The sequence below is a fragment of the Liolophura sinensis genome, chromosome 5 (assembly GCF_032854445.1).
Source record: "Liolophura sinensis isolate JHLJ2023 chromosome 5, CUHK_Ljap_v2, whole genome shotgun sequence".
Classification (NCBI taxonomy): domain Eukaryota; kingdom Metazoa; phylum Mollusca; class Polyplacophora; order Chitonida; family Chitonidae; genus Liolophura; species Liolophura sinensis.
This window is the reverse complement of record NC_088299.1, coordinates 17,368,588-17,392,029: the sequence shown is the minus strand read 5'-3', so window position 1 is coordinate 17,392,029 and position 23,442 is coordinate 17,368,588. Positions and strand designations below refer to the sequence as shown.

The following is a 23,442-nucleotide window of genomic DNA, read 5'->3' as shown; positions in this document are numbered from 1 at the left end:
GTTACGGACTGAAAGCAAAACTTTGAAATGAAGATTTCACCTGTCTTTTCATACATGTATTCCTGTACGCTATTTTGATCAAAGATAAGAGCTACATATAAAAGAGACACACATCTTATGATCACTATAAAGCAGTATCAGCTTCAGGAGCAGACTAATGACCTTGACATAGACGTACATATGTATTTCACGGTGGCTATTAAAAAGTGAACGTAACATTTTAATCCTCTCTTGAAGTCTGTTATCTTAACCTCTTTTGAAACTGTAGTCAGTCATTAGACTTTTATCCATGCTTACATAACTCTGAAATACATAATGTTTTTTTTATTTCAAGCAGGTAACCCAATGGCCTTTGTTGTAGAATTAAATAAATATTTTTATCCCTGTGTTTTATGTATCACAATACCAGAGGGTATTCAGACTGTTCTGAGCCCATGCGTCTACATCCATCTGTCTATGGTTTAACCTCATTAACATTCCTAGCAAAACCATCAATTAACAATGTAGATCCTGTTTTCAAAATTGTGGAAACTAGGTTTCAAATGTCTGTAATATCCTTAAAGTGGCTAATTAATAGCAATTAAAGATTAAAGGAGAAAAAAATTTAAATATCAAATATCATTGAAAAGAGTATGCATTTCCTCGCAGGCGCATGCCAAAAAAAAATTCTAATATGTACTTCAAGTTGATAAATTATCAATAAAGCCAGGGCCAAAATCTGCCGTGGGCGACTCCGTTTTGCCTAAGAACTAGTCCTGAAGTCTTCTATGTTAGGAGGAGAATTGCCGCAGAAACACGCCGAAGTGCAGTTCATACATTTATGGCAGAACTCTTCTTCCCAGAAGCTAACAGCACAGTTCGTTTTCAGCTTGACGATCGGGGAAACCCGAATGTTGGACATAGGTTCCGAGTTTACACGAACAAGCCAGCAGTTTTAACAACTCGTATTGGCCGAGAGGCACCACACGCAGAGCACAAATTACAGGGTGTTAAAGCTGGAAGACGCAATGGACTCAGCGATTTATGCTAGCTTTGCCATATTCAGGCTTCACGTGTTTAGTGAGGAAAACTCGCAAAATTTTGCAGCAGGCACCACCAGATAAGAAAAAATGTGCTCTTTTCAGCCTATAGTGTCATGTTTTTAAGTTTTCTTCTCCTTTAAGCTTTCTGGTGGCTTTAGTTCGTATCAAAAGCAGACTACGGCATGAGTGAAATCCACATACATTCCCATTTCTTCACACTGTTGCAGAAAAAGCTTGGGACACATAACACCAAACAAACGATTGCACGCATAATTAAGCTTTTACTTACTGTGGGGGAAAAACACAGCAGGTCTTACGAATGCTACCTAGAGTGTCCCTAACAGCAATGTTCTCAGAAAGTGCTGAAAATCACATCCACCATTATCCATGTACAGTGTGTCTGGACATGTACAAGTCTTTCGCACATGTGTATCAAACACTCTTTTCAAAGATCACTAAACTTACCAGCACATGCATATGGCGATGCATGTCAAATAGCATGGTACGGTAAATACATGTAATTAGAGCCAGTTTTAACCCACGATGTTCACCTCAATTACATTTCATCTGGAATACATGCATGCAATATCCCATTTTCCTTGCTGAATAAACAGTTGTAATCCGCTCATTTTTATACAACAGATAAACAGTGAAAATCAGCATGCACCCTACCAAATTACCACATGATTACCATACTGGTGATCTGGTACACATGTAACAGTTAAGTGTGATCCCAGACTCCCTAGAAACAAAGCACTTAACACGCATGGTTACATGGATATCTTAAAAACAGACCCTTCACTACAGGTACATGCACAAGCAGTGTATAAAGGTGTTGACGTGACACATACTGGCCTGGAGCTCAGAGTGCTAAGGAGGCCCCTGCAGCATTATCACTGCATGGTCAAGTGAATTAGGAACTAGTGAACATGGATGGCTACGTTCACACACACACATCACAGAGTGCTTACAATTCAACAGAGAATCAGACAAGAGGATAGTTATTTCCAAATTTCCAGTCCGTTAAAATAATACACATACCAAGATTCAATTAAACATTTTGTAACAAAATCCAGCAAATTGTGAAAGTCCAAAAGTTAACAACAATGACCACAGTTTTGTCCAAAATGAACAAAATGACAAGGCCCGAAACTCACACTTGATCTCAAACTTGCCATGGTGGAGCCATGTGCCAAGTTTCAATTCCATGCGATGAATCATTTTTATGGGAAACTGCATGACAGTCTGCAAGACAGGGTGCAAACTTGCAGCACCACCTGGGTACCAGTAGGGGAATAATAATTCGAGTTAACATGAACATAATAATTCATATCCATTGTGACCCACACGAAGCTCAAGATCATTTCAATCATTTACTATCAAATATACACATGTCGCCAATAGACATGACAGAGATCACTGCAACACAATCTGATTGCGCACAACATACATCTATAATTTTGCTCACGTTTTGTACTAACAGGTCTGATAAACTTATGCACGTAGAATTAAATGGCACTAAGATGGTAGGTGTAATGTGTTGCGGCATGACATAAACCAGGTTGTGGTTAACTAGCAAACATGGTGTATGTGGAATGGCTGTTTACACATAAACTGCCACTTTCTGCATTAATTACCTTCAAAACAGCCCCAAGGCAAATCACAACAATGAGTATATCCCTGGGTGAGGAGAAATACATGTAAAAGTACCAGAGCTGTATTAAAACAAGCTCACAAATACACACCTATCACAGCATCATCCTGTAAATGCATGTACCCCAAGGGCAGCCACAACAATGTGGCTAAGTTAGCCTCAGTAGGAAAACATAGACATGTACCACAGAAAGCAGATGTACACGCTGAGTGTGTGCAGTACTCAGTACTGATATACCCTGCAGTATACAGTTTACAATTTATTTACTTATTTGTTTGTTACCTTACTCAACAAATTTTCTCTTTATGATGGTGATCAGCGTTATGGGTGCCCATGCAGACTAAACCATTATATATGTGAATATGCACAGTACACTGGTGGAACTTGACAAGTGGTTTTCAGCGAGCATTAGACAGCGCATAACTGGCTCACAAACGCACATTTCACAATTAAATACTGTAGCCATGTCGCAATACGTGAAAATACAAATTCCAAACAATACAGTTAAGTACAATAAAAAAAAGAGTGATTTTCAGATGAAATTAACCCATTTTTTTAAAAAGCAATCTTGTTCACTTCTCAATACACATCTCACAGTATCACTGAAGATTAATCTCAAAATATGTCCACCTAAATAACCTGATAAACAACTTACCTGCTCATTGTCTTGATTCTTTCCTCTAAGTTTCTTGAGCTGCCTGAAGGCCTGAAGCACGGTCACAGTGAATCTGTGAGTAGCAGCCCGGCCTTTATACAGATCAAACAAAGTACATGGAGCACTATCACTGACTGCTTATTTAATTTGGAATTTATCTGAGAGTTACATCTAAAGGTACTATGTAACTACTTTTACATTAAAACTATCAACATGTTCCGGATAGAAAAGAATGTGAAGACTCTAAATTAAGCTTCTAACTATGCCCACTTTATGGTTCTCAGTAAACATGCCCAGCCTTCCCAGGCTTTACTGCCAGATACTCAGAGTGATTTGTGTACCAGTATCATTACAGTACATGTGATTACTAACGGCTAAACACATAGCCCTACAAAATCTAGAAAACATCAACTAAAAATAGGAGGGTAATAGACATATTATAGGAGTATATGAAGATGTTGCTTGAGGATTCAGTTGATGTGTATATGACAGATGTTGGAGTTGTATAACAGATTAATGAGCGCTTATTGTGACCTCCCCCGCCACACGATAGAGCTTGCACTCACAGGGCCTAATCAGGGCACATTCTTCAATCCAGCAGGAAGCAGCTAATGACAAAAATGATCAATAATTTACCTGAGTGTAGCTTGCTATGCCTGAGTTCATTTCCCCTTCACGTACCAAAATCTACTCACCCCATAATACCTATCTCTGACCCTACAACTTGTGTTCTTTAACTTCCTGTTTCCTTGGAAATTTTCCCTCCACCTATTTTGATCTGCTTTGTTGGTGTATACAACAGACCATACCTGCCCTATATAGCAGTACAATGTAACCTTTTCACAGTTTAGTTAGCTCTGTACACCACACATCACCGTAACTGCCACAAAAATATTCCCTCCATCCACACAGCCTTACCTAACACCCCATCAAGATATGCTCTTAAGAAATGGCAACAATGTGCAGGGCTTTTTTAATATTCAGATTAAAATTAACCACATACATAATGATTGCGCCTGTCTCCATAAATTATTGTTGGGTTAACTGCATGACCTGGCAGCTTGAATAAGCTGATTTAGCTGCATTAGATGCCATAGACACGACTGGCATACATATATGTTATACATCAATTAACAGCAGGAGACACTGCAATGTGTTTCTTGATCACTAAAGATGCAGAACTTTCAATTTCTACACATTTCTTGATCACTAATGATGCACAACTACTTTCAGTTTATACACATTTTCACACTAGTCTAATTTCAACAAAACAGAGGCATTCTTATCCTTACAGGCTTAAGATCATTATCCATAAATTCCATAAAGACCCTCTCACAATCCAAACATTTGAAGTGCAAATAATTTTAAAGAAAACAAATATAAACAGGTAGCTGTATTTTCAGAGTTTTTAATTGCATTTCTACTGATGCTTACTTCACATTTCATGTTTTTTACCCTTTAAAGATCACTTGATATTCTACATATTATTACTGACTTACCTGTTCATGAGGGAGTTCTTAATGTAGACAAAACTCCTGCAGTCATCCCAGCCTCTTTTAGCCCTAGGGCAATTTACAATCCTTCTGAGTGACAATCAGTAGTAGGCTTCAGCATTAGTGAGCTTTGATGATCATGTCACTATAAGATCATGTCACTATTTGTTTGTTCAATAAGTCGCGTAAACAAAAGCTTGTCCCGTATACAATGGAAATCAGTATTATAGATCCAGGAGTGCTCAAGGACAATTAATTCACTGATGAACTACAAGCTGCCCTGGCATTATTAAATGCATCTTAATAAGGATGTGATTTGAACCAGATCTTCTTTTTTGTCCTCCTTGAAGAACAGAATTGATGTCTACTGGACATCACAAGGTATGCAGCCTGATTGTAGCATTCAAAGATTTCCTTATTCATTTCTGTATTAATTTCATAACATTTCCATCTACTAAAGAGCACCCATGACAATGGTTGTAGGGAACCAGAAGGCCTGTTGTAAACCATAAGGGAAACAAGCGTGCTTAGTGTAAAACAGAGGAAACCAGAGTGCTTAGTGTAAAACAAAGGAAACTAGAGTGCCTGGTGTAAACCACAACAGAAACCAGAGTGACTGGTGTAAATCATTGGGAAAAGCAGAGAGCATGGTGTAAAACGCAAAGCAAACAAGGCTGCCTAGTGTAAACCACGGAGGAAACTTAAGTGTTAGGTGTAAACAATAGAGCAAACCACAGTGCCCGATGTAAAACATAAGAAACAAGTCCCTGGAAAGTCCACAGAGGAAACTAAAGTGTCTGGTGTAAATGAGAGAGCCAGGTGTTAACCTTCAGGGAAATCATAATGCCTGAAGGGAACCACAGACTGACATGGTGTATAACCACAGAGGAAAACAGAGAGTATTTTGTAAACCACTGTGCCTGGTGTACAACCACAGAGGAAAACGGAGAGCATTTTGTAAACCACAGACTGCATGGTGTTTAATCACTGAGGAAAACAGAGAGTATTTTGTAAACCACACTGCCTGGTGTATAATCACAGAGGAAAACAGAGTATTTTGTAAACCACTGTGCCTGGTGTATAACCACAGAGGAAAACAGAGAACATTTTGTAAACCACAGTGCCTGGTGTATAACCACAGAGGAAAATGGAGAGCATTTTGTAAACCACAGCGACTGGTGTATAACCACAGAGAAAAACGGACAGCATTTTGTAAATCACAGTGACTGGTGTATAACCACAGAGGAAAACAGAGAGCATTTTGTAAACCACAGGGCCTGGTGCATAAGCACAGAGGAAAACAGAGAGCATTTTGTAAACCACAGTGCCTGGTGTATAACCACAGAGGAAAATGGAGAGCATTTTGTAAACCACAGTGACTGGTGTATTACCAAAGAGAAAAACGGACAGCATTTTGTAAATCACAGTGACTGGTGTATAACCACAGAGGAAAATGGACAGCATTTTGTAAACCACAGGGCCTGGTGTATAAGCACAGAGGAAAACAGAGAGTATTTTGTAAACCAGTGCCTGGTGTATAACCACAGAGGAAAACGGAGAGCATTTTGTAAACCACAGTGACTGGTGCATAACCACAGAGGAAAACAGAGAGCATTTTGTAAATCACAGTGCCTGGTGTGTAACCACAGAGGAAAACAGACAGCATTCTGTAAACCACAGTGTCTGGTGTATAATCACAGAGGAAAACGGAGAGCATTTTGTAAATCACAGAGTGCATGGTGTATAACCACAGAGGAAAATGGACAGCATTTTGTAAACCACAGCGACTGGTGTATAACCACAGAGGAAAACAGAGAGCATTTTGTAAATCACAGTGACTGGTGTATAACCACAGAGAAAAACAAAGAGCATTTTGTAAACCACAGTGACTGGTGTATAACCACAGAGGAAAACAGAGAGCACTTTGTAAATCACAGTGCCTTGTGAATAATCACAGAAGAAAACAGAGAGCACTTTGTAAATCACAATGCCTGGTGTATAACCACAGAGGAAAACAGAGAGCATTTTGTAAACCAGTGCCTGGTGTATAACCACAGAGGAAAACAGAGAGCATTTTGTAAATCACAGTAGCTGGTGTATAACCACAGAGGAAAACGGACAGCATTTTGTAAACCACAGTGACTGGTGTATAACCACAGAGGAAAACAGAGAGCATTTTGTAAACCACAGTGACTGGTGTATAACCACAGAGGAAAACAGAGAGCATTCTGTAAACCACAGTGTCTGGTGTATAACCACAGAGGAAAACAGAGAGCATTTTGTAAATCACAGTGCCTTGTGAATAATCACAGAGGAAAACAGAGAGCATTTTGTAAACGACAGTGACTGGTGTATAACCACAGCGGAAAACGGACAGCATTTTGTAAATCACAGTGCCTGGTGTATAACCACAGAGGAAAACGGAGAGCATTTTGTAAACCACACTAGCTGGTGTATAACCACAGAGGAAAAAAGAGAGCATTTTGTACATCACAAAGCCTGGTGTATAACCACAGAGAAAAACAGAGAGCATTTTGTAAACCACAGTGACTGGTGTATAACCACAGAGGAAAACGGACAGCATTTTGTAAATCACAGTGCCTGGTGTATAACACAGAGGAAAACAGAGAGCATTTTGTAAATCACAGTGACTGGTGTATAACCACAGAGGAAAACAGAGAACATTTTGTAAATCACAGTGACTGGTGTATAACCACAGAGGAAAACAGAGAGCATTCTGTAAACCACAGTGACTGGTGTATAACCACAGAGGAAAACAGAGAGCATTCTGTAAACCACAGTGTCTGGTGTATAACCACAGAGGAAAATGGACAGCATTTTGTAAACCACAGTGACTGGTGTATAAGCACAGAGGAAAACAGAGAGTATTTTGTAAACCACTGTGCCTGGTGTATAACCACAGAGGAAAACAGAGAACATTTTGCAAACAACAGTGCCTGGTGTTTAATCACTGAGGAAAACGGAGAGTATTTTGTAAATCACAGTGCCTGGTGTATAATCACAGAGGAAAACAGAGAGTATTTTGTAAACCAGTGACTGGTGTATAATCACAGAGGAAAACGGAGAGCATTTTGTAAACCACAGTGACTGGTGCATAACCACAGAGGAAAACAGAGAGCATTTTGTAAATCACAGAGTGCATGGTGTATAATCACAGAGGAAAACAGAAAGCATTTTGTAAATCACAGAGTGCATGGTGTATAATCACAGAGGAAAACAGAGAGCATTTTGTAAATCACAGTGACTGGTGTATAACCACGGAGGAAAACAGAAAGCATTTTGTAAACCACAGTGTCTGGTGTATAATCACAGAGGAAAATGGACAGCATTTTGTAAATCACAGTGCCTGGTGTATAACCACAGAGGAAAACAAAGAGCGTTTTGTAAACCACAGTGACTGGTGTATAACCACAGAGGAAAACGGAGAGCAGTTTGTAAATCACAGTGCCTTGTGAATAATCACAGAGGAAAACAGAGAGCATTTTGTAAACGACAGTGACTGGTGTATAACCACAGTGGAAAACGGACAGCATTTTGTAAATCACAGTGCCTGGTGTATAAGCTGGTGTATAACCACAGAGGAAAACAGAGAGCATTTTGTACATCACAGAGCCTGGTGTATAAACACAGAGGAAAACAGAGAGCATTTTGTAAACCACAGCGACTGGTGTATAGCCACAGAGGAAAATGGACAGCATTTCGTAAATCACAGTGCCTGGTGTATAACCACAGAGGAAAATGGACAGCATTTTGTAAATCACAGTGACTGGTGTATAACCACAGAGGAAAACAGAGAGCATTCTGTAAACCACAGTGACTGGTGTATAACCACAGAGGAAAACAGAGAGCATTCTGTAAACCACAGTGACTGGTGTATAACCACAGAGGAAAACAGAGAGCATTCTGTAAACCACAGTGCCTGGTGTATAACCACAGAGGAAAACAGAGAGCATTCTGTAAACCACAGTGTCTGGTGTATAACCACAGAGGAAAAAAGAGAGCATTCTGTAAATCACAGTGTCTGGTGTATAACCACAGAGGAAAACAGAGAGCATTTTGTAAATCACAGTGCCTGGTGTATAACCACAGAGGAAAACAGAGAGCATTCTGTAAACCACAGTGTCTGGTGTATAACCACAGAGGAAAACAGAGAACATTTTGTAAATCACAGTGTCTGGTGTATAAGCACAGAGGAAAACAGAGAGCATTCTGTAAACCACAGTGCCTGGTGTATAACCACAGAGGAAAACAGAGAACATTTTGTAAACCACAGTGACTGGTGTATAACCACAGAGGAAAACAGAGAGCATTCTGTAAACCACAGTGTCTGGTGTATAACCACAGAGGAAAACAGAGAGCATTTTGTAAACCACAGTGACTGGTGTATAACCACAGAGGAAAATGGAGAGCATTTTGTAAATCACAGTGCCTGGTGTATAACCACAGAGGAAAACGGAGAACATTTTGTAAATCACAGTGACTGGTGTATAATCACAGAGGAAAACAGAGAACATTTTGTAAATCACAGTGACTGGTGTATAACCACAGAGGAAAACAGAGAGCATTCTGTAAACCACAGTGTCTGGTGTATAATGACAGAGGAAAACAGAGAGCATTTTGTAAACCAGAGTGACTGGTGTATAACCACAGAGAAAAACAGAGAGCATTCTGTAAACCACAGTGTCTGGTGTATAATGACAGAGGAAAACAGAGAACATTTTGTAAATCACAGTGTCTGGTGTATAACCACAGAGGAAAACGAAGAGCATTCTGTAAACCACAGTGTCTGGTGTATAACCACAGAGGAAAACAGAGAGCATTTTGTAAATCACAGTGACTGGTGTATAACCACAGAGGAAAACAGAGAACATTTTGTAAATCACAGTGAATGGTGTATAACCACAGAGGAAAACAGACAGCATTCTGTAAACCACAGTGTCTGGTGTATAATCACAGAGGAAAACAGAGAGCATTTTGTAAACCAGTGTCTGGTGTATAACCACAGAGGAAAACAGAAAGCATTTTGTAAACCACAGTGACTGGTGTATAACACAGAGGAAAACAGAGAACATTTTGTAAACCACAGTGACTGGTGTATAACCACAGAGGAAAATGGAGAGCATTCTGTAAACCACAGTGTCTGGTGTATAACCGCAGAGAAAAACGGACAGCATTTTGTAAACCACAGTGTCTGGTGTATAACCACAGAGGAAAACAGAGAGCATTCTGTAAACCACAGTAGCTGGTGTATAACCACAGAGGAAAACAGAAAGCATTCTGTAAACCACAGTGTCTGGTATATAACCACAGAGGAAAACAGAGAGCATTCTGTAAACCACAGTGTCTGGTGTATAACCACAGAGGAAAACAGAGAGCATTTTGTAAATCACAGTGACTGGTGTATAACCACAGAGGAAAACAGAGAGCATTCTGTAAACCACAGTGTCTGGTGTATAACCACAGAGGAAAACGGACAGCATTCTGTAAACCACAGTGTCTGGTGTATAACCACAGAGGAAAACAGAGAGCATTTTGTAAATCACAGTGACTGGTGTATAACCACAGAGGAAAAGAGAGAGCATTCTGTAAACCACAGTGTCTGGTGTATAACCGCAGAGAAAAACGGACAGCATTTTGTAAACCACAGTGTCTGGTGTATAACCACAGAGGAAAACAGAGAGCATTCTGTAAACCACAGTAGCTGGTGTATAACCACAGAGGAAAACAGAAAGCATTCTGTAAACCACAGTGTCTGGTATATAACCACAGAGGAAAACAGAGAGCATTCTGTAAACCACAGTGTCTGGTGTATAACCACAGAGGAAAACAGAGAGCATTTTGTAAATCACAGTGACTGGTGTATAACCACAGAGGAAAACAGAGAGCATTCTGTAAACCACAGTGTCTGGTGTATAACCACAGAGGAAAACGGACAGCATTCTGTAAACCACAGTGTCTGGTGTATAACCACAGAGGAAAACAGAGAGCATTTTGTAAATCACAGTGACTGGTGTATAACCACAGAGGAAAAGAGAGAGCATTCTGTAAACCACAGTGTCTGGTGTATAACCACAGAGGAAAACGGAGAGCATTCTGTAAACCACAGTGTCTGGTGTATAATCACAGAGGAAAACGGAGAGCATTCTGTAACCCACAGTGACTGGTGTATAACCACAGAGGAAAACGGAGAGCATTCTGTAAACCACAGTGTCTGGTGTATAACCACAGAGGAAAACGGAGAGCATTCTGTAAACCACAGTGTCTGGTGTATAACCACAGAGGAAAACGGAGAGCATTCTGTAAACCACAGTGTCTGGTGTATAACCACAGAGGAAAACGGAGAGCATTCTGTAACCCACAGTGTCTGGTGTATAACCACAGAGGAAAACAGAGAGCATTCTGTAAACCACAGTGTCTGGTGTATAACCACAGAGGAAAACAGAGAGCATTCTGTAAACCACAGTGTCTGGTGTATAACCACAGAGGAAAACAGAGAGCATTCTGTAAACCACAGTGTCTGGTGTATAACCACAGAGGAAAATGGAGAGCATTTTGTAAACCAGTGACTGGTGTATAACCACAGAGGAAAACGGAGAGCAAAAACTGCCCGATGATGGGTCCGTGATGGTTCAATATGATATTTGTATGAAAGCACACACATACATGTACAACTCGTGGAAAAAGAAATACATTGTTATCTACTTTATTTGTCCTTGAATACATCATTCAAAAGGCTTGGCTCAGTTGGTTAGTACGCTAAGGCAGCGTAATGACCTAGGAGTCTCTCACCAATGCGGTCGCTGTGAGTTCAAGTCCAACTCATGCTGGCTTCCTCTCCGGCTGTATGTGGGAAGGTCTGGCAAAAACCTGCGGATGGTCGTGGGTTTCCCCCGGGCTGTGCCTGGTTTCCACCCATCACAATGCTGGCCACCGTGGCATAAGTGAAATATTCTTAAGTACGGCATAAAGCACCAATCAAATAAATAAATAAATAAATAAATCAAAAGGCCAGAAAAGATATAACTTAGTATGCAGCACGAGGTCAGGTATTTTATCATTTTATATTATTGTACGGCTATGCATAAGGATACCTACCTTTTTCGCACATAAACAGAGCAACTTTCAGTGTGATTTACAGAAATACACCAGTTTAGTTTGAGTCTGAAGATAACACCACATTGGTTGTGATGACAACACGGCATTGATTGTGATGAGAACACCACACTGGTTGTGATGACAACACCACATTGGTTGTGATGAGAACACCACACTGGTTGTGATGACAACAACACATTGGTTGTGATGGCAACAGCCCACTGGTTGTGATGACAACACCACACTGGTTGTGATGACACCACCACACTGGTTGTGATGACAAATTTAAGGACTTCACATTAGGTATAGTTTTATCAGCCTACACAGAATACTACCCTTCGAATATACTTAAGTTAATAAATTTGTTTTGTATGGACAAGATTAACAGTTATATTGTTTTACACATTTACAACTTTCAGCGAAGTCCTACTACTACCCAAGATTGAAGGCAAACAGTCACAGCACTCTTGAGCTCAGCAAAAGATTACGACCCGGGAAGATGGTGGGATTGAAGAGACTGTTTTCCAAAGGAGCTGTAAAAGTGACATTTTGAAAAATTGCATGGTGAAAAAAAATTCTTTTGGAAGAGAAAATTGTTTTAATCCCCGTCTTTTGAAGTCAGAGCAGAGAGTTTACAAGTCAGGGCCCCAAGTTTTCAAGTCAGGGCCCCAAGTTACAAGTCAAGGCCCCAAGTTACAAGTCAAGGCCCCAAGTTTACAAGTCAGGGCCCCAAGTTACAAGTCAAGGCCCCAAGTTTACAAGTCAGGGCCCCAAGTTACAAGTCAGGGCCCCAAGTTTACAAGTCAGGGCCCCAAGTTTACAAGTCAGGGCCCCAAGTTACAAGTCAAGGCCCCAAGTTTACAAGTCGAGGCCCCAATCATAAGGGTTACGATATAGTCTCATCTACATATATGCCTGGTCATCAGTGCCATTACGCTTTTGCAAATTATACTTTCTCAGTCCAAAAATGTCCTCTTAGACGAGGAAAGCCAACACACTTTATAGTATAACCTCCAACAATCTGGGATTGTTATTAATAAAGTGAACTTTCAACCAAATAGTACGATAAGATTAAAGCTTATGAATGCGCTCTGAATTTTATTTTTATTTAGTCCATATATGTATCTTTGAAAGCTGTTTTAATAAATAAGCTGGTGGTATAGGGAAATGCATTGCCCGCCCACAACAAGTCGGTCTAAAGCGGTGCACTCTTCATTCTTTCAATCAGCCACTGTTTCTGCATAGATCTGGTCATGCTCACCATGCAAAGTGGTACACATATATATGAAGTTCACAGGCACTGAAGCATGGCAGCTGAGAGTGTTTTTAAACAGATTGGAATTGATCTGTGTTGGTATTTTCACCATGTCACTGTTACGGATTCGTACTTTTTCACACATTGCTGTATAAAAACAAAACCAGGCTGTCCTCTGATGTTTGTTCCTCACAACTGCTCCAAGGGTTTTCAAGTTCTTCTCCAAACCAACTGGGCAACAGAAACCGCTGCATTTGACCTGCTGTTTCACGCATATCACTGATAACAGCATATCTTGATGTCATTCCACTTTTCATTCAAAGCTTGAAAGCGATGTTCTCCGGTTACACCTGACACTCCTCAGGCATGGTGAGACGAAGCAGCAGCTAGAACTTCTGGTTATTAAGGTAAACACTACTTGAATTTCAGAGCCACATTTTTTCACCGTATGCACGCACACTCCTTTGTCATCAGCACAACATGTGCCAGCTTGCAGCATTCGTCACTCAAGTATTATACTCTTAGTGAGCTAGTGGTAGGCGGAGAAAGGTGACAATCAATTTGAACTTTCACTTGTGAACAACTTTCCATGAGCTGGTCATCAATGACATCCCCTCATGTCAGAGGTTACATCATTTCACCCTGAGGACAAAACCCTTTTATCAGACAAGGATTCATTAGCCCCAGATGGATATTAAGCCCATCACCCCTCCCCCCCCCCCCCCCCCCCCCACAAAAAAATAGGAATAGAACACGAAATGATTGGCCAAGTGTTTCTCACCTGATCACCGATCAGGTGGCGCACCCCCCCCCCCCCCAACACACACACACACACACACCCAATGGTGCCATTGTGAAGATATCTGAGGATTCGCCTAGGCATATCTAATGGCTGACGTATGTATTAGCAGGGGACTGAATTGCAGGACTAGTACATGTAACCAAGTGTTAAGGAAATAAAAAGACTTGCACACTTAAGGATTTCACTTTATGTTGACTAATAGCACATAGCTCAAATGATCTGGGTTCAACTTAACTCCCATTAAATTCAAGAATTTCAAGAACGGTCAAAATAACATAAACAAGAGTTCAGGTGAACACAATACAGGCACCAACAAATGCAATTATTTGAAACATATATAGGAATACCAGCAGCACTGTGGGGAGTATAGCCCCTGATGGGAATCATGGGTGTTGATGATAAGTATGTTGATACCATGACAACTGCGCAAATGGAAAAATGTATCCACACAAACAAAAATTTTCTGCAGAAAACAGTTGCAGTTGTCTGGACATGAAATCATTTCTATTTATACTGTACACATAAGGAAAATGGCTATCTGGTTACCATGACAGCCTCGAAAATGGACAAATGTGGGTCGCGACACATCGTCATCTGTGTATCCATGTATCCACCAAAAATTAAAACTCCATGTGGAAAACTGTTTGAGCCATAACTCGGACACGAATGCGGATGGACAGACAGACTGAGAGACAAACGTATTTAAAGGAAAAAGCCTCTAAAAATCGAAATATGCATGACTAAATAGACCACTTAAAACTATGCATAAATATTTATTTTTGAAGATTTTTGTGTAAAGAGTTAAAAGCGCTCAACATTTGAATTCATATGTTAATAACTCTGACGTCACAGGAAGCTTATCCAACTCTTCACAACTCTGAATGTTAGAATAACTCTTTTTACTTATCAGTAAAAGATTACTACAAAAATGTTCCCAAAAACTCCTTTCGTCAGGTAAACATCAGGAAGAAAGGTGATGTGACGTCAGAGTTCCTAGATACCGTCAGTATGGCACAGAAAGCCCACCACAGCAATCAAATATTTGAATGGCTTTTAACACTCTTAAAAAAATCTGAAGAAATAAATGAAAGTATTGTTCCGCACAGTTTTCAGCTGTCTTCAAGATGAACCTTCATATTTTAGCTTTTTTTACATTAACAACTTTTAAGAGCTCTCAAAAACCTTTGAAAAGTCAGCTTTCCAGGTACGACAGGAGAGGGAGCCAGGATTAACTGGACTTAAATTCATAGCGACCGCATTAGTGGGAGGCTCCTGGGTCATTACGTAATGCTGGCATGTTAACCCCTTCAGCCACAGAGGTCCCATCGAGTTTTAAGTAGCCATTTTAGATATAATCCGCATCTGTGTCACTTGACATCTGAAATGACTGCTAACGTGTTGTCTCTTATGCCATTTAAGATGGTGTCAATATTAATGTTGATTCTATCTGTCATCAGAAGGATGCATTGTTCAACTTCTGTGTGATCTGCAGACATCCCTGTTGTCTATCTCCTTTGCCAACTAAATGTCCAATGTGCACATGTGATATATAGCATCATTACATATATGTACATGTACTTGTCTATATATCTCAGTTTCAACTACAGATGGTGTAGTCAATAACGTCTGTATTGTCTATCACATATGGATCAACTGTAGTCATCTGGATTGTCTACCAAATATGTACCATCTGCAGACATCTGTATTGTCTAGCACGAGACAACTGTAGATATCTGAATTGTTTACCAAATCTGTGCCATTCGTAGGCAACTGTATTGTCTATCACATATGAATCAACTGTAGTGCCTACACACATGTGAACTCTAGGCACTTGTATTGCCTATCGTATCTGCCATCCGTGGACATGTGTAATGTCGTCTGGGTAATTTGTAGACATCAATATTGCCTACCAAATCCATAACTTCTGTAGACATTTGCACTGTCTATTACATCTGTGTTATCTGTTGACATCTGGATTGTGAATCACATGTATCTGATCTGTAGACATCTCTATTGTCTATCACATGTAAAATAAAAGCATATATTTTGCTCACCATATCTGTACCTGCTTTAAGCATCTGTACTGCCTATCACGTGTCACATTCAGATATCTGCATTGTCTACCACATCTGTGTCATCTGGGTTATCTATAACATCTGTCAGCTGTAGACATCTGGATGGTCTATCTGATCTGTCTAACACTGGCCTCTGCTTTGCTTGTCATATCTGCTTCAGATGTAAGCATTTATATTGCTCATTATGTCAAGTCATCTGTAGACATCTGAATTGTCCATCACACCTGTGTTACCTGTAAACATCTGTATTGTCTATTACATCTATGCCCTCGTTCACATACTCCAATATTACTGTTGAGCCACTAAAAAGTTCCTCTTTGTTGAGAAAACTGTCCACGCACTCACTTGTTAACAACAACCTTCCACTGTCTCCATCAAATAGTCGCAGCTTCTGGAAAATAAAAACATATGATCACATTAAAAGAGAGTGTTAATACAATAAAACTACTGCCGAAAAAGACCTCACACATGATATTAATATATATATATATATATATATATATATATCCCATAAAAGTTCACTTTTCCATGACATATCGTTTTGATATGCACCAAGTGTAATAAAAATTCCGACATTTTCCGACATTCCGACAAGTTACAACTCAGCTGTACAGGCACTACTTTTTTTTACAACTTTGTCTTGTCATCTGCGAATGTCAACATGGCCGACTTTCGACCAGGAGATATCGTTAAAATTGTAATACGCTTGTAACAAATATTAACATACTGAACAATATACTGTATAAAGCCAACTTTTGACATGTCCATGGTACAAAAAAGTTGTTATATAAATATAGTCTGTACTATATTATACTCTGCCATGTACTTCCCAATTACTGATGACGCTTGACTTGACTTCTATACGTGATATCACTACGCGGTTAGACGTCAGCGTAGTTTCTGAAAAGTTTAAGTTGTAATGATTTTTTTCTATTTCCCTTCACTGGCCACATACGGCAGGTTTCACTTTATGTTGTGAAGAATTATTATTATTATGACAGGATATTTGCAGAATAACAATTTCTTTGTAAATTGATTGATTGTTTTTTTTTATTTCACTGTTCTTTAACACCATAATGAAAAATTTTTTACTTACCAGAGTGCCCTGCGGAAAGCACCAACCATTGGCAAATTACTAACAAATTTCCCACATGCAACACACAGAAATATGCACACAATATTGGTGGAAAACAAGTGGTCTACAAAAAATGCCAGACTCCACAAATGCCACACAAGCGTCATCGTCACCGAGGCCCTGCACGCAGTGACAGCAAAGGAAGCCATAAATTCCCTGATCAAGCTTTGTAAATCAACCAAGCATCCTTTGTTACAGATATTATTCTAACAGGCTTCATTTCAGTGGCATCTGACACATATATCTGTCAAGTTATTTGAGAACACAGGGAAGGACATGTAATTCAGTGACCACCTCACCTTGAGAGCTGCTGTGTTGTTGTCGTTACGCAGGTCACACAAAGTCGCAATGTTGTCAATAATGCGACCAATGCTCCATGTCTGCAAATAAATACACATAATCATAAAAGTTATTACGCCATATTGCCAGAAAGCAACATTTTCTTTGTCTTATTTCTCCTTAGAGTACAATATCTGATCCACAATTTCCGTAATGACCCACGAGCTTCCCACTAATGTGGCTGTTGTGAATCCAGCTCTCCCTGGCTTCCTCTCCGGCCTTACGTGGGAAGATCTGCCAGCAACCTCTGAATGGTGGTGGGTTTCCCCGGGCTCTGGCTGGTTTCCTGCCACCATAATGATAGCTGCCATGGCATAAGTAAAATATTCTTGAGTACGGCGTAAAACACCAATCAAATAAGTAAATAACAATAATTTCATATAAGGCAAACATGTTACTTGCAGATCGCAGTCGTGCCTTTTTCTGTATACATAACACACTGCAGAAAAAAATATTCAGCACCGAACAAAATGAACTAAAAGTACTTAAATAGCAATTAAAACTATTGTCTAACCTTGGAGAAAAACATGGCCTTATGTCTGACAGGTCCATCTAGCGGAAGAGCCACATTAAAGTACACCTTCTCCGTCTCAGGTAGCCCCTTGTCTCCACAAGCTTTCATTTTTTAGTTTCATCAGAGCCACTTTGGCAGCTGTCTTACTGGATTTTGGCCCCCGACCTTTCCTGGCTTTTGGAGGCTGGTTCTGTTTGGCTTCTGTCAATGATGTAACAGTAAAGATCAACACTTAAAAATGTACAACAATAACCCAGGAGCCTTTAACAATGCATTCACTGTCAGCTAAATTCCACGTTCTTCCAAGGTCTTCCAGTAGCCAGCAGATAGCTTCCCCAGGTCTCTGCCCAGTTTCCTCCCACCACCAAGCTGGCGACCGTTGTATAAATGAAGTGTTGTTCAGTACAATGCAAAAATCCACTCAAATAAATGACTAGTCTACAAATGACCTGCACCATTTAAGTACCAAATATTCTGCACTAGAAACAATGTCAAAATGCTAGAATTTATGAGAATAAAGGCAGAAGTAAAGTACCAACATGCAAGTGCAAAGTAGTGCCACATGTCTGTTAATGCCAGACTCATGTCCCACTCCTGCAAACTTTACAAGTGCAACACCCCTCAGAAGCCTGGATCAGAACAAATCCAGCATTCAGGCCAGGGGAAGAAAATAACTCCAAGAGTGTAGTACGCAGCTGAGGAATTTACAGCGTAAACTGAAAAAAAAAAAGAAATAAAGGTGTGGTTTACTTACCTAAGATTTGCTTCACGTGTTCGGCAGTTTTTGACACAGGAGGAGGGCCCCTGTTTAACTTTTCACAGTCATGTTCTACCTGATGTCGATGGCTGAAATGTACATTTGTAATGTCAAGACAGTTCCTTAATGCTGGGTTTTTTTCCATAGGTTTTCATGTTGTACTGAATAACCTATGGAACAGACATCACAGCTATTGGTTAGCACCTGACCAGAATCATCACCATGTGAAGGCATACTGTATGTATAGGTTTAGCCGGGAGGTTGGGGTGAGGGTGGGATAGATAGCCTATTCTGACAATATTAACATGGGAGAGATAGGGAAAATAGCAGAAAATTGAAAATGAGATGGCCTGATTTCCACTTCTGGCTAAATCTATGATCATACATAGCCACTTAACAGGAAGTCATAACTTTATACATAGACCTCGGCAGCACAGGTGTACTTTCTTCAAAGTCAACTAAAGAAACGGGCATTCTAAAAGATTTACTTTTGCAATACATGTATATGCTGGCCACTGTTTTGAGCTGTACCAGAGTAATAGTTATGTCAGGGTCCACAATGACCATAATGGATAAAACAACCCAGCTGTATTTTCAATCAGATCTGCCTTTATCCAATCAATGGATCGAACTATGCTTGAATTTAATTTGGTCCATGACTAAGTTTACTCATTCTGCCCAATTCTGAGAGTCAGATTTTGATCTTTGAAAAGTGTTTTAAGGCTTCTTTAGAAGGTGAGATAATATCCTACTTGAATTTCAGTGCCACAAGTAATATTTCAGTTCATGAATATGCATTAGTCAGATGTAGCACGTAAACAGGAACAGTTCAACACAGACTTATCCAGGTACCTCAGGCAGAAATTCAACTGGCAGTGTGGACAGATCACTTCCATCAGTTCTCTCCCCTTACAGTCTGGCATGGAGCATGGGTAGGACTTTGGTCCCTCATAATCTGGTAGGGTCTTGTCTACGAGTACCTAAAAACAAGAATTTAACCACTATATAACCAACTGGAATCAGGTCTATAGCATCCACTCACAATCTCAACACTTCACTTTCACTTCGCAAGATGACTGAATGAGTGAAATGGACACTACGGATAGTTTGACTCAGTTACAGTTTAAACTTAAATAGGTCATCCAATTAAATCTCAGAGCACAATCCTGCAGTTATATCTGGTTCACATTTAAAAAGGATAGTCTTACTGCTAACAACATCTCCTTCACTTTTCACTGGTTGAAATATGTTACATACTAAGATGGTGCCTAAAAAAATGTTATCAAATGCAACAGAAAAGATGATTTCTGAGAGCTTTGAAGTTTATCAATGAAGGAAACTTGTATAAAAAAATGTTCGTAAACAATCACATTTTTTTTTTCTGTCCACATGTTAGTTTTATTACAGCTTGATTAGTTTTATGCCCAAAATATTTTCCTGAGCTAAACAGCTAAACAGGCTCTAGATATGGCTCTGACCTTACAGATGAAACTATAAACTGGCCCAGAAATACAAACCATGGAGCAGCTGTGAGCGTCTTTGCTTCTGTGATCCAAACTGAAAAAAGGTAATAAAAAGTTCTAAAAGGCATGCTCTTGTATAAAAGTAATGCAGTGCAGGTGGAAGACCATTTTAAGAGTTGTAATGCAAATTTAATGAAACTGCCCAATGAGACACAATAGTACATGTACTGACGTAGTGACAGCCATATTAGATTCCGAAAAGCCACATCATGATTTTTTTGTGCAGTAGAAAAAGGAAGGTACCAGTAACTTAGGATATTGTGACATAGCTGTAGGTCGTTTTCAATAAATGGTAGTGTGAACAGAGCACCTTCATCAGTTCTCTCCCCTTGCAAATTGGCACAGAGCATGGGCAAGACTTTGGATCCATTTGGATGTCCTAATTTCAGACGCTTTTTGGCTATTGTGACATCATAATGCACAAACAGAACAGGGCAGAGAATGTCGTGTCGTTGCATATGATATCAACTTAACACAGGGCACTATTTTACAAAGCTGTCGCAAACAACTCTACTATGTTACACACATTTACCATGGTGACATATCTCTTCATTATGTGTTGCCACGGACACCAGGTGCAAATCTGTATGCCCTTTTAAACACATATACATATACATAAACTTACCAGAATATCTGACCACATCCATCACAGGTAAATGGTAGAAAATCTGCAGAAACAAGTATAAAAATCAGCCATTGTGTTTCTAGCAATTAAAGCAACAGAAACTGTCACACATGTAACAAGAGAATGAAATATTTACAAAAACTTTACTTATTATGCTTTAGGCATACTTAATTAATCATAATTCTTAATTCCTTGTTTCCCTATCATCATCTGAGCCCAATCAGATGACTGAGCAAAACTGTGCATTACATGTAGCGCATGTGGGATAAATCATCGGAAGCAAAGAGCAGAGTTGCAAATTTATCAGAAACAGCTAAGAAGCTTGCGCAGATGTGATTTTGAATTGATATTCATTAGATTCTTTCCTCTGCCTATCCACTGAAAAATTCAACCACATTTGAAAGTTATTTCATTAAAGGTGAATGGGATCGCCCACTATCAGATTGTTAAATCGCAGTTTACTTTAATGAAAATAACTTAAATTAATGTTAAATAAATTATGAATTTTGAAACAGCACAACAGATTAGCCTAATCAATTAGACGCTGTACACCAACATTTGACGTCACTTCACAAAAGCATTTTTTCTGTCCACACTTAATCGCTCCATAGTGTTTCCTTCCTCACATTCTCTCAATCAACAATCACTAGCCGAGGGGATCAAGCATTTGTTGGACCACAGTTGTATCCTGCTAGGCTTATACCATTCATTTCTAGTCCACTACCCAACAAACTTCAAACTGGTAACCATGTTCACTATAATTAACTTTAGAGTGCATAAGCACCGTGCCAGGCAGACTATTTTGCACGTCTGTCTTCATAGTGGAAGAAGAATAGTAATCAGCATGGGGAAAGTCTCCACCAAAAAGAATACTTGGCTAAGCTTTGAGGAGCCAAACATACCTGCCTGTTAAAAATTTAGCATATTTTCGGTCTATAAATAACCAATTTCAGCAGGACAGAAGCCCATTTTGGTCCTACAAAAGTCTGATTCCCCCTGCTATGGAGTGCCGAGATTGAAAAAACGTCCGGTAGAAACACTACAGAGGTTCTAAGTGCAGATAGGAAAGTAAGATGAGTTGGCATTTTAAAACACTGGTGAGTTCACATATGTCTGGACAAGACAACGTGGTGGGCTTTCACAACATGATGTGGTTAAAAGACTTGACTTTACAGGAGCTACTAATAACACTGAGAACTTGCCAGACTTCTGAAATGCCAGCTCAGCTTATATCCTAACCACAGTTGGCTATTTCAACTCCTCTCTCTATACAGATCTGGTGGAGTGTCATAGCCACAGCAGCAGCCTATGGTACACCATACACCATTTCATATCGAGTCAGATGATGTTTTTCTAAATGATCTCAGCAGTCCAAAACAAATGTTAACACACACGCAAAATAACACATATATTTCACTTATGACGGACACACGAGACCCAAATTCACCTCATGGTCACCGCTAAAGGAGCAGCTATCTTGCCCTCACCACAGTGACGGGTCTTAAAAATGTTACTGTTCTTTGATGGTGCAAGCATGTTAAACCTAAAAAGATTAGCCTAACTGCCACCTTGGTTAGAAATGATCTGCCATGTCGTAAATACGGGGCCGGTGTGCCTTTACCGACTGGAATATATCTGGGATGTTGTGTGCGACGGCTTGACAGCTGTGTGTGACGAGTTCACAGCTGTTTTGGACTGCAGTCATCATTTCTAAAGGACTTATCGGACAAGACGTGAATTGGTGTAGGGTTCATCATAGGTTGCCCCTGTGGCTATAATATTTCGCCAACCCAATACATAGAGAGGAGTTAAAATAGCCACCAGTGTTTACTTATATCCCGTGTTTTAGGAAGGGACCTCTGTTAGATATATCACTTGCTTGAAACGTCTAATTTATAAGGCAATCGACGGATCCAAGGGCCAACATGTATCCATTGGAATGTCAGAAGGCTGCTAGGCATATTTTATTTTCAAAATATGATAACTGAGAAGAGACTCTTGTGGATACATTAGTTCTTTTCATTCGAGGGCGATGTAAAAACTAACATAGTTTTATAGACCTAGTCAATTTGCATGATTTTGCATGATGGTCGTTGTTGTTGTACATCTGCTCGCCTCAGATGGCGGGCTAGTTGGCAACACCATGAGGAATTAAATACTTGGATTTGGGGTTAATTCTCTTCAGTAGTAAGTGTATGTTTGTTTCCAGAGGTTTTTTTTGTTATCCCACTGACCTAGCTGTTTACAAATTTTGACAGAGCAGTGTTGTCCAGCAAGAACTTCAGCCATCGTCCAGTTCCCGCCACTGGAAATGAGCACACATTAAATACATTAAATATGAAAACGGATTTTTTTTATATATATAGACCAGAGGAGAACAAAATTTAAAAGTAAGCCATTAACCAAATGATTCAAAATCAAATAGCTAGGATATGAATATTTGAAGCGATAAACCTTTAGAATTAGCTGAAAAGATA

At 39.7% G+C, this 23,442-nt stretch overlaps 2 protein-coding genes across 2 annotated transcripts in view; both read right to left on the bottom strand.

The window, feature by feature from the left end:
* Positions 1-16,104, bottom strand: part of LOC135465694 (adenylate cyclase type 2-like) — a 90,586-nt gene extending 74,482 nt beyond the window's left edge. The window contains 1 exon segment of the mRNA XM_064743003.1: positions 16,052-16,104. The gene's annotated coding sequence lies outside the window, so the exon portion shown is untranslated.
* Positions 16,105-16,299: 195 nt separating this feature from the next.
* On the bottom strand, positions 16,300-23,260 carry LOC135465693 (AN1-type zinc finger protein 1-like). The gene is given in 9 exon segments (XM_064743002.1): positions 16,300-16,463; positions 17,507-17,587; positions 18,061-18,171; positions 18,173-18,261; positions 18,815-18,906; positions 19,670-19,797; positions 20,335-20,374; positions 20,966-21,008; positions 23,200-23,260. Coding segments are annotated over 9 exon segments (801 nt in total). The 5' UTR covers positions 23,255-23,260; the 3' UTR covers positions 16,300-16,301.
* Between the last annotated feature and the right edge of the window lie 182 nt (positions 23,261-23,442).